Source organism: Ictalurus punctatus, chromosome 10 (genome assembly GCF_001660625.3).
Source record: "Ictalurus punctatus breed USDA103 chromosome 10, Coco_2.0, whole genome shotgun sequence".
In the NCBI taxonomy this organism is placed as follows: domain Eukaryota; kingdom Metazoa; phylum Chordata; class Actinopteri; order Siluriformes; family Ictaluridae; genus Ictalurus; species Ictalurus punctatus.
In genome coordinates, this window is record NC_030425.2 from 12,531,933 (window position 1) to 12,545,000 (window position 13,068).

At 40.1% G+C, this 13,068-nt stretch overlaps 1 protein-coding gene across 4 annotated transcripts in view; it reads left to right on the forward strand.

Annotated features, from left to right (window-relative positions):
• celf5a (cugbp, Elav-like family member 5a) overlaps positions 1-13,068 on the forward strand; it is a 219,708-nt gene that overhangs the window by 7,723 nt on the left and 198,917 nt on the right. For all 4 annotated transcript variants that reach the window (XM_017478655.3, XM_053683197.1, XM_017478659.3 and 1 more), the window contains exon 2: positions 3,284-3,366. In XM_017478655.3, coding sequence (XP_017334144.1) covers positions 3,284-3,366 — 83 coding nt within the window. The remainder of the gene's footprint in view (positions 1-3,283; positions 3,367-13,068) is intronic.

Here is a 13,068-nt window from a genome sequence, read left to right on the forward strand (position 1 = left end):
ACTTTATTAATTATGTGTTTATGGTGTGGGCTGTAATGACTGTATTTGTTGATTGAGTCGAAAGCTGTAGAAGCCTACACGTCCTTACACCCTGCCAGGGTCGCTCTTATGCATTAGGTAACACATCATGGCAGTCTGTTAGGGCTCAAACCAATGTAAAATCTATCAGTCCATGCTTGTATAATGAAGAAGTGCTTCAGCCCTAAGATGCGTTCTGTGCTCCAGGCCTACTGACTCTCAGCTATATAAGGAGCATGGATGTTGGGCACACTTAAAGGTGCCTGCCTTAATTAAGCTTTACAGGTTACGCTAGAGTACTGCCTATATTACAAAACTCATTACAAGCTAATTAGGCTTGGACAGGGACAATGCTGTTGTCGGAACAGTTAGGGTGATTGCGTGGTAGAGAATCAAACTCTTATAGTGGTGTAGGTGGTGGTGGTGGTGTTCATTATGTAGAGCGTGTCTAAGATCTGTGCATTCAAAGTAAAGGCCTGATGAGACTTAATGTTCAGTGCATCAGACCTTGGCCCACTACTTAGAAGCTAACTACACTGTGATGAGAAACCCAGGCAATTTTTTTTATAACAGTGAAAGAGGGAAGCAGAACTGATGGAGAGGAGGCTTGCAAAGTGATTAGGCTAGGAGAAGAAGAATTGAATCATTAAGAGGCAGATTTATCCCTAAGACATTTACATTTAATGGGTACCTCACAGCTTAGGAACCAATGTGGTGGAGCACTTGAGAATCATAGTACAGTGGCAGCCGCATAGCACTGGTGTTCCAATAGACCATCCGTAAATAAGGCAGCAAATGGATGCTGTCAGTGGCGAAGAGGCAGAAAAGCAGCCTCCATTCAGCCTGCTTAATCTCTCCATGAAGCTCCAGTCATCCCTGGAGTCTTGCTTGGAACAGTGTGTACACAAGTCCTATAGTATATCTAGCTTCTTATTAGAAATGACAGCATTCTGTACACGCCAGCATTGTTCACATTGCATAAGCACCAAATATAGAAAGATGTGATTATCAAACACTGTGGCAGATCATTTACTTACACCGTTCGTGTTACCCCCCCCCCCCCCACACCACCACCACCACTTGCCGCTATGTCAGCAGGGTTCTTTTATGTTGCATTTCATATAATTTCATCATGCAGCCAAAAAAAAATTCTCACTTGGTATGCAACAGCTTGCTGGTAATTTGTACATGTTTGGATTCCAATTATGAAGTTGTTAGAGCCAGTGCCTGTGGGCTGCAAATGCGTATTACACCATACATTAAAGCACGGAGAAACACTTTTAAATTGAGATTGTATTTCTTAGCCTTTCACATATTTATTCTTTCTTTCTTTTTTCCCGCTAATGTTATTGCAGCAGTTAATTTGCTCCAGACGCGCAGTGTTTTCCGCCTCTGCAAATGCATCCAATTTAACAGTACCATAATTGCACGATGCAAAACATTCCTTTCAAACTGAGGGTCAGGGAACGTGGCTGGAGCTTTATAGACATAACAACGCTTTGATGTGATCAGAAGCAGTGCTAGCTTAGTAAGAAGTTGTAATGGGCAAAAGTACACAATTGGCAGACTTGTTTGTTTGCTATCGGAAATCATTATGTTAGGACAACGTTTGGAACAAGCGCAGCGCTTACTTTGACACAGCCTGTTTCAGCTGCATGGAACGGGTCAGGTTTTGTAATTTTCTAGAAGTTTATATGAGGTAAGAGGTTTACAGCACAATGCAAAGTCAAAAGATAGCTCATGACTATGAGATAAAGATATTTTACCTATGTTCCTTGTGGCCATGGCCTTGTGGGATATCCAGGTCTGTGAGCAGAAATGCCTTGTTGATGAGAGAAGATGTTACCTGTTTGGCCTGTTGTCCAGTTTTTTTTTGTCCTGTACCCATTGCAGCTTTAGATTGATGTTTTTTTGGCTGACGTGATGTGGAATCTGATGTGGTCTTCTGCCGTTGTAGCCCATCTGCATCAAGGTTTGATGTGTTGTGCATTCTGAGATGCTTTTCAGTACACCACAGTTGTAAGGATTGGTTATTTGAGTTCCTGTAAACATCTCACATTATGTCATCTCACCATTTCCGCGATTTTTCTGCAACATTTCTGCCATGTGGACTAAAATTTCGGTCTTGGTTATGGGTCTGCTTGTGGCTCGTCCCATTAGTTATTACATACTTCATTATTTTGGGCGGATATCACATTAACACCACTCACTTTAGTGTTTGGTGGCATAATAAATAAAGCAACTCTCCACATTATTAAATGCATAGAGGATACTCTAAAACTATCCAGTCTCCAGAGTGTACATTTACATGCCAGAAAAAAGGATGAGAGCAGAGAGCACAGATCCATTTTATAGCAGTCACTTTCACACCTATAAAAGTGTGATCCCCACTGAGGGGTTTGTAAGCTGCCAGTGAAGCAGCTTAACCCTGGCAATGCATCGACTGGCACTGGCACAGGTGCACCATTATAGCATGTTTACTGTCACTGTCATAGAGCAAGGGCACATTAATGATGCCCTGCTTTCTAGTGCTGTGCCTCACTCAGGCTGCTTTGCCTTAGTGAATGCCCCTCATTTTGGCAGTGCCTGTTCACATGCATGTGTATATATGAGTGTGTGTGTCTCACAGTGTGTTCTGGAAGAGGACACTGTGCTATGAGATTTTCACTCCTGTCCTCCCCCACTGTCTGCATCCCTTCACGCCCCCCCAAGGCACCATCTCTCTGTCAGGAGCAGTCAGAGTTTATCCCACCCAGCTGAGATGTGGGTGGTTTGGACAGTGACGGCAGGCTGATCTATAGAGCTCAGGCTGGAGCTACGACACACACGCACACACATGCACACACACACACTCACACATACACGATCAGTGAAGAACAGATGAGACAGGCTCCTCCACATTAGAAAAGGGGCTGCGTGTATTTAACCAGTCTACAGGGACTCCTCGCAGCAGCTCCTGCCCTGTCATTGTAAGGAATGTGCTTGCTTTGTGCCAGTTCGTGTTTTCAGCACGGACAATAAACCGAAATAAGCAACTGCTCAAAAGACACATGAAATAATCAACATAGTTTTGTGAGACATTTTTCTGTTTTGTACTCAGCACTGATCCTTATCACACCCTCATGGATTATTCATTTCTATGCTGTGTCTGTGGTTATTTGGATCATAAAATGCAATAATGGTCGTGTCCTGTGTTGCCATTGAGTGTTTAAACAAAGCCTGTGCTGACTGCTCGATTTGTCTCCCTGATTGCTTTGTCTCACAGGTTGCGCATTCCTCACCTACTGTGCCCGCGAGTCAGCCATCAAAGCCCAGAATGCCCTCCATGAACAGAAGACGCTGCCAGGGGTGAGTTTTTGTTGCTAGCCGATAGCCACTCCTTCAGGAGGGCCACCATATACAGTCAAAACCAAAGCTGCATGTTTTTAGAAAGAAACCAACGGGAAATAAATCAATAAGCCCAGCCTTTTAAGATCAGGCTCAGAGCCGTTTCATCGGGCCTCTGCCGTAGGGGATATGGCAAGAAATTGATCAGATGCTTTCAGTGTGCAGGCTTAGGAGAGCCAGTGACAGTAAATGCCAATTCATTTGTTCTTTCAATTTTCCCTTTAAATTACTCTATTTATAAAATGAAAGCCTGGGTAGTTATTGTTCGCCAGTTGCACAGAAGTGAACATAAACAGTCTGAGTCCTGTGCAGCATTGAGACAGAACAGAACCACTTCATAAAGAAGCAGGAGACATCAGCCACAGAGACACACATTTCTGTGAAATAGCTGTAAGGGTGCACATTAAAGAGAGAGAAAGCGAGAAAGTGATACAGCAACATGAACTACTCTGGAAGGTCCTCAAAACAGTGTCTCTATTATCCCTTCACATCTTCCAAGCTTGAGTAGCTTCTGTGTTAAAGGGCACTTGAATAATAAAAATAAATTTGTTCAAGAATGCCAAGGGACGTCTTAGTGGTAGCAACAAGCATGCAAAGCAGAGCATTGGAAAAAAAAGGATTCTACTCATAGTTGATTTAAGGCTGGCCCACTGGTAGTTCAGACACTAATTGCACCTACATACCAACCTCAGGGGGCATCAGTCAGGGTTGAACAGCTACCAGTATTACACGGGATTTTGGAGATGAATGTTTTTGTACATTTAAAAGAGAGAAGCTGTTTATGCAGCTGGCCACTGAAAGATTTAAAACTCCAAGTACAATTAAACAAATTCGAGATGGCTACTATATGACAAGCAGCAATCAATGTTCATTTAAACAATAGCATATGTATTTAGCATGTTGGGACACCTACGCACATGTACAAGCTTGCTGTATAACTGATGCCCTTGAATGAACTATACCACAAGTATTTGTGTCCTCATGAGGGATGGTGTAGAAATACAGAGATAGAGAGAGAGAGAGGCAGAGAAGAGTGAAGAGGCAAATTCTCTGTGTGTGTGTGTGTGTGTGTGTGTGTGCGTGTGTGTGCGTGTGCATGTTCCGCTATATCTGCACACTTTGTCCACTGACCAGGCTGACTTTAAATCTTTCAGCAGCAACCTCTGCTGCTCTATGCTGATGGTAAGTAGATATGCCAGTTGTTTGTTTTGCAAAATCCTGCTTGATATGCAGTTTGCCAAAGGCTTCAGTGTAATTCATGTAGACTTGGATTCCTCAGGAGAGGAGTTACGACTTATTTACGCCTACAGTTTGTTATTAACTCTTTCCTCAAATAACTCTTTTCCTAACTGAAATGGCTCGAGATAGTAATCAGTCTGGTCTAAACGTAGTATTTAAGAGTTTCAACATTGGTGCTATGTGTATTGAATTTACCTGTCAGAACTTTTACATGGAAAGCAGTCTGCTTTTGTGATAATGACGCTTATAAAATAATACAATCATGGTAACAGAGCTTATTTTGTTAAGATAATCAATTTCGTAATGTTAATATTGTTGTAGAATCATTTATTTAGCATTGATTAGCATCATTTCTGCTTGCATGGTGGAGTTATTAAGTAGCCCTGTGCTTTTTAAAACAGGTAACTCATTTTATATAGCTGGTTGTGATTATATAAATTGTTGTTTGGTTCAGCAGTTTTTCTAAACAGAGAGTTTCTCTGTGCCTTTGTAACAAAAAAAAATCTGGTTCATGGAGCAGTATATATGACCTCAATTTTTGATCTCATAAAATGGGCTTTCGGGCTTTTGAACCCAATGCATCCATTATTAATATTATCACATCCACCACATACCAGTTACTAAAGGGTGATGTGGTATGATAGAATGAGATATGATTGAATAACATAGGACGGAATGGGATGGGATAGTATAAGGTATGATAGAATGGAATAGAATGGGATGGGATGGGATAGGATAGGATAGGATATGATGGGATGCAATGGGAAGGGACTGGATGGGATAGAATAGGTTAAGGTATGGTGGGATGGGATGGAAGGGAATTGAATGGAATGGCATGGTATAGGATAGGATAAGGTATGATAGGATCAGTAGCGAGCCGTGCATTTTACAACTAGGCCTTCAGTGCTATCCTCCTGCAATTAAACCACCTTCAAATAACCTCACCATGACACTAGGACTATAGGCTATTTAATAGCCGCTATTGTGACCACTCCATATCTGCTATTTTGATTTTAACTGTGGGAGGATAGCATAAAACCATCAAGGATGATGACAGGATGCTGCATCACACATAGACATCACATCAAATCAATGTCATTACCTAAGAAAAAAGAACATACTCAGAACAACCAGGATTCATCAGGCTTCCCTACTGATTCCAGCCAAGCTACTGGGCTTAAACGCAAATGCCACCATGCACACTCAAATCCACAGCCAGGCCACTGAATCTGAACATCTTTAAAACCAGCAACAATGATCTAAAGCAATCAATATTAAAAATAATAACAACACCAACAACAACAACAACAATAATAATAAAAACAATAATAATAATAAATAGCTAGTAACAGGTCTATCGATCCTCTATGATGTGTTTCGGTTCTACAGACACCTTACACAGCCGTGCTGCAACTACAATACTACAACTTTACAACGAGGCTAGTAAAGTTACATAAAAAAATCCATCCTCCTTTTCTTCTTTATAAGGAGTTCATTGACACGGTGGTACAGTACATCGGTGCATTTCAGTTCCATCAAAAGGTCCTTCTTGATTGCCATGGAGGCCAATGCTGGCAGTCGAGTCTGCAAAGTTGTATTTCTTGAATATGTTTTAATGCGTTTTAGGGCTGAAAATGTCTGCTTGACAGAGGAAGGCTTTGCCAGTAAATCTGCCACCAAATCAAATTCTTCTCGTCCTTCAGCCATTGTGAGTTAAAAAACAACAACATCGGAGATAAGTAAAAAAGCTAAACAAAAAAACAAATCTAAAGCACTACTTGAAAATCTGAACTTCCCACGAAATAAAGAGCTAGTTGGTTATATGTCAGTTAACTGTTACATGCTCCGATCACACCTGTGTGATTTCATGTTGAAAAATGGTGATGTAGGCGGCTAGGCCAGCTAGATGGTTCCGGCGCGTCAAAGAATACACCCAACATGGCAAATTCGAAATCTGATTAAAGAATATGACAATCATCAACATTGTGTCCATTTGCTTCAACAGCAGAGGGGATTCACTCGAAATTCTGAAGGCCTCAGGGTCGATTTTTCACCCGGAGACAGCACAGCTGGAAAATCTGATTGGATAAAAGCTCTAATTTATATGAGCTGCACTGGGCAGGTCGCACTGCACAATTGAGGGAGCGAATAGCAATGAAATGACATTAATATTATATTAATAGACTGATGGGTACGAAGTTTGTAAAATACATATAGCATCAATGAAATATATATTAAATTATAAAAATATAATTTTTTGATACTGACAATCTCTAGGCCAGCAGAGAAGGCTTTGCTGGCCCTGAGGGCCCTCCTCTGGATAGAATAGGATAAGGTATGATGGGATGGAATGGAATGAAATGGGATGGGATGGGATAGAATAGGATAGGATAAGGTATGATGGGATGGAATGGAATGGGATGGGATAGGATAGGATAGGATAGGATGGGATGGAATGGAATGTGATGGGATGGCATGGGATAGGACAAGGTATGATAGGATGAAATGGAATAGGATGCTATGGCATGGGGTAGGATTGGATAAGATATGATAGGATTGAATGGAATGGAATGTGATGGGATAAGGTATGATGGGATGGAATGGTATGAGATAGGATAAGATAAGATAGGATAGGTTAGGGTGGAATGAATGAATATGATTGGACAAGACAAGACAGGACAGGTTAGGTTAGGTTAGGTAAGGTTAGCTTAGGTAAGGTTAGGATACGATGGAAGAGAATGGATAGGATAGAACAGGATAGGATAATTACCATGGCATAGAATAGTATAGAATAGAATAGAATTGAATAGACTTTATTGTCTGCTAAAGGGAAACTGTTTATTCTTTAGTCAACAAACCAGCCCTACATACTCACTCATACATAAAATCAGACATACAATCCATGCACAAACAACGAAGAGAAAATAATAATGTCATAAATAGAAATCAGTGAGAAAATAACAATGCGAGGTCAGACACAGGTACTGAAATCTCACTCTGCCAGCCACACACACACACACACACACACTTTTTTGTACATTAGCAGCTTGCCCTGTAAGTAAACACAATCTGAACTGAACCTGGTACATTTTGGTGAACATACGTCGGACCTACAGGATCATATTGCCCCACTGCGGCTTCTTAACTTTTGTAATATTGCAGTTCACCGTACATAATGTCAAAGTTTACGCAGACTATTGAGTAGAAGGTGTGGAAACAGTATGTCAAGAAGCCATGGGGCGGTTTCATTTTGCTGTGATCACGCATATTTATATTATATATTTATGTTTATATACAGTATTTATATTGCATTCTTTATATGAAGTCATGTAAAGTTATCCCTGAGCCATTTTTGTAGTTTCTTGGGCAATTAATAAAAACATAATTCACAATGTATTGTTCAGTAGAGATTCAGTTTGAGTTTAAACTGACATATTCCGGGACAATTAAAAACATCAGGCTGTACAACAGGGGCAAAAAACGTGAGATGTTATAAGATTGTTGGATATTGTGAGATGCAATGAATTAAGTACACAATATTAATGTGTCCATGAATAGATAAGATATAGGATATTTTTTTTGCTACGTTTCAATTTTATACCACTGTAGAAAGAAATAATGACAATATTTCTCTTTTAAATGAATTATGAAACACGTACCATTTTTTACTATAAGTTGCGAGGATTTTTTTTTCTGGCATTAATGCTTTTACAAATCTTATTAAAAAAAAAAAATAGAGACTGCATATGCTTTGTACATAGAATATTATAGAATTGGCTTTGTAATCCCCACAAAATGTGATATATGTAGTGTATGCAATTTGAGATTCAGCCACAGGAAAAAAATGCATTGGTACAAACAGAACCAAATAGAACCAAAGTCCTGTGAAGTTAATTAAACTGAAGTTAATATGAATTCCTCCTGCTCTACTTTCTCACTCATATCATCACAGTATAATGACAACAATACGATGAATCGTTTTCATCATTTCAGTTAACATACAACATGGCTTTCTATCCCCTTTGTAATAAAGACCCGAATTGTTTCAGAAGGTTCAAAAGTATTTTATAACACAATGCTGCAGCGCTCACCCCCATCATCTTTCCATTCACTACTCAAGTAGTCAAAACAAAGAGCTGAAACTCTGTGATATAGATGCACTCAGCATGGCATGGGCACAGACGTGAACGGCGTGTCGTTACAGCACAGCTGCTTGCTGAAGCGAGAGTGTGTGGTTGTTTCAGAAAGAGCCCTGCAGGCCGAGTGGGAGGAAGAGGAGGATGGTGTTGGCAGTTTGGTTGAGGAGAGGAAGACGTTCTGACAGCTGTCTGTTTCTATAGCTCAAAATCTTATCACTGTCCTCCGAGGAGTGCGAGATGAGGCAATAACATCAACATGTATACACGGTAGCCTGTCATGATCAGCCAGTGCTAACTGCATTGATCTGGTGTTTGTCAGTGTGTGTGTGTGTGTGTGTGTGTGTGTGTGTGTGTGTGTGTGTGTGTGTGTGTGTGCTATGTGTCTGTTTGAACATACTTATATATACTATATGATGTAGACAGTCTTTAGATTTTCAAATGTCATAAAATACAACAGAACCCAAAATATTTACACAGTGCACTTTATATATTTAGTGTACCAACAATTTTGCAGACAATTGAATATGACAAATATGGTGAATTCAATTTGTAATTCTAAATGTATTAATAGGCCTAATCTGATTGATGATAATAATTTATCCTCATGGTTTTCAGCTAAATAGTAATTTGAATGTGTGCATGCGTGTGTGTGTGTGTGTTTGTGTTTGTGTGTGTGTGTTTGCATGCTCTTTAATTGTTTGTGCTTTTCACACCTGAGTGCAATTCCTATTATCACATTTTCTCTGCAAATCTCTATACCAGTGTGCTTTAGTGTGCTATGTGAGGAAATGCTGCTGTGCTGATTTTGGCCTCTATACAAAACGTGACTAAAGATGAAGGCAAGGATGACATGGCTACTTAGCATGGCATGAAATATGAAATATATACGTAATAAAATAACTATAAGTGTGAAAATAGCTTGTACTACAAAGCCCTGCTATTTATAGTAGGTGTATCCCATAATATCATTCACATTTAAGGGGAAACATTTGAGTACTCATTTGAGTTTCTATAATGTTAGTATTGAAATTGTGGTAAGAGCATAGCATGGTGAGGCAGCATGGTGAGGCAGAGGGTAGTGTTGCCGCCTCAAAGCTCCAGGGTCCCTGGTTCAATCCTAAGCTCGAGTTGCTGTCTGTCGGTGGAGTTTCACATGCTCTCCTTGTGTCTGTGTGGCTTTTGTCCAGGTTCTTTGGTTTCTTTGATTGGCTGTGTTAAATCGCCCCTAGGTATGAATGTGTGTGTGCATGGTGCCCCATTCAGGGTGTATGATCCACCAGCACCCTGACCAGGATAAAGCAGCTACTGAAGATGAACAATAATAATGATGAAACTTTCGATTATATAAAATGTAATAATCCATAACACAAATGCCATATCACCACAGAATATCTTCTGAAATGTTTCAAATATAATTTACAAAGAAATATAACCCAGTATATCCTGACACTTATAGTTTCAATTTGATGATCACAGCGCCATGAGATGGTACAACCATCACTACATTAAACACACTGAATAAACGTGTGCTTTTTGCCTTTTCCATTCTGTTCTCTTATTACCGCTGCTGTATTCAGCAATGGCATTTTTGACATCATTGTTGGCACACAATTTTCACCGAGCTGCGATATTGTTCCTTTGCCTTATTGAAGTTGTGTGAAAGGTGCAGTCTGAAGTAAACGAGACGCTACAAATCTGCTTTACAAACCCAAAACCAAAAACCTCTTGTATTCTTTCAAGACTAAATATCGTTGGCTGATCTGTACTGCATGTATGAGCCACATTGATTAATTTACTATGGCTGCGCACACGCTATGTCAGAATTACCATAATAACTAGACCTGAACGTGGACATTCTACTCGGATCTGTTCACGTCTTCGGACTCGGAATTAAATGAATCCATGTGAGATGATGTTGACAACTGCAAAATTACATTAAGCTGTATTGTATATCTTTCGTTTATTTTCAGATTAATTTTGCATTCTTAAGCCGTTAATAATAGTCAATTAAACAAATTATTACACCGAAATTGAAACTGCCGCACTTGAACCTACCGCCATTTTGAGTGTTTCGGCATGAAGTCGCAGCTGGTCAGGTGGTACAAGTCGGGATGTACCATTCACAGAGCTGTGACACTGACAGGATGCAGATGTGATGGCAGTGGCAGAGATTTGTGTGTGTCAGGGTGAGTTTGTGATTATAGTAAAGAAAAAAAACTTCACCTAAGTAGGTTTCTGCGAATTCTCTCCTCATAACTTTTTAAAATCCAGAAATGGACCTTCATCCTTTTCTATTTATTATTTTCCTTTTTAACCCACACCGATTTTATCATCTGCCTCTTTCAAAGTACTTAGCAAAACACTAGTGCTTGTTATTCTACAAAAGCAACATAAAAAACTGTTTCTAAATCCAAAGGATTTCTTGTGCTTCCTTCATATCTCTGTGAATAAAAAGAAACATTTGGACGTCAGTGGCCTAAAATGGTCCCAGGAAATCCCATGAGCTCAACAGCACTTTCTCCCTCCCCTCTTTAAAAATGGAAAATTAAAGGAAGTATATGAATTATTTAGTGGTGCACCAAACACAGCCCCTTGTGAGCCACTTTTCTGGCAAGAGTGTTTTTTCCTCAGGCAGCACAGGTTGGGAAAAAAAGAATTATTAATGTTTCTTATTTTTAGGCTCTTTAGTCTATTTCAGGTTATGGCTGTAGACGGGGCACGAGCGTCTGTGGAATTGAGTCACGTGACTATGTGATCTGGGTTAGGTTAGTGGTTGTACTCCTTGCTTGATGGCACATCACAGTCTCTCTCTTGGGGCCGTGTCTGAGGGAGTCTGGCTGAATGAGGGCCGCTGATGGGCTAGCCAAGGCCCACTTCCTCTTTCTGCCAATCCATCTTCATGTCCCCCGGCAGGTCTGTGAATGCAGGTGTGCACTAGCCAGCACCATAATGGAGGCTGAGAGAGGAGAAGAGAGAAGGCAAGACAAATTACGACCAGGTTTTTGGTTGCCGCGGCCCATGGTAAAAGACTAAAATAGACAGATGGAGAGGCCATGGAAGGTTGTGTCATTCTGTTAGGGGATGAAGGGCACACTTAAGACATGGTGGGGTGTAAAGCTAATCAGCTCGGACATGTACCCCCTCTGTCCATGACTAAGAGAGTGAGTGTGATGAGGACATGGAAAGAGACCGTGAGATAGTCAAAGTATAGTAATTGAAATAAATGAGACATGTATTGAATAACTTAAATGAATAGAAAATGAAGTTGAATACTGCATATCCTGCTTCAGGGATTATGCATGAACCAATGCACATAGCCTTGACCTCCTCACCCCACAACCCAACACATGCAAAATGAAATGCATACATTTCTACACTACACATTGATTAAGAGTGTTGGATTAGCCTTAATGATACATTGACAGCATGTTGAGTCTTCTTTGGGACCATTTTAGTGTGATATTCTTTATCTTCTGTTTCCTTTGAAGTGAGGGTTCATGGTTATCTATGTGTTTGTAGCTCCAGCTAAAACAGTTAGGACCTAACTTATCGCTCATAGGTTACAAATTCAGTCCTGCACCCCAATAACGTTTCTGAATATATTTCAGAATCTGTGACTTAACATTAATAGTTCTGTGAAACATGTTGTGTGTGACTTAAGACAATGCCCAATCATTCACTTTAAATCTGTACTCATCGAGGTCCCTCTGGTGGCCAGGACCTCTAGGAACTTGCCCAGTAGGCCTGGTCAGGAATCCATACCTTGATATGGTGTTTGCACCAGAAATGTCTCACTATATTTGATTGACATCAGCCATGACAATTAGCTGAGTATGACTAGATCAGTAATCAGCTCTGGGTGAACAACCTGCATCTGTATCCTGAAAGTGACTTTATTTGGACTGCTTGGGACTGTTTGGGACATCTATACAGTTGTATCCTCCATATAGTTACTTTTGGAGGTCAACATACTGTTCCTTGTCGTTACCCACTTTATTTGAATATTATTAATTCCAGCGGTTTGTGTATTACCTAATTCAAGGTATAAAACACAGTGATACATGCTGTTACAGGAAAATAATCAACAACAGGGAACAAAAACTTTATCTCTGAATGTTACAAAGCACTGACACTGGAGACTTCTTACAAAACTGGAAATAAATGTCTTCTTAGTGAAACCAAGATTTTAAATGGTTTATATTTATATGGAACATCAGCCTTACAAGTCCATATAAACCTTGAACCTGGAGCTAATTAACACCTTCTTAACACCTTCTGACCAATC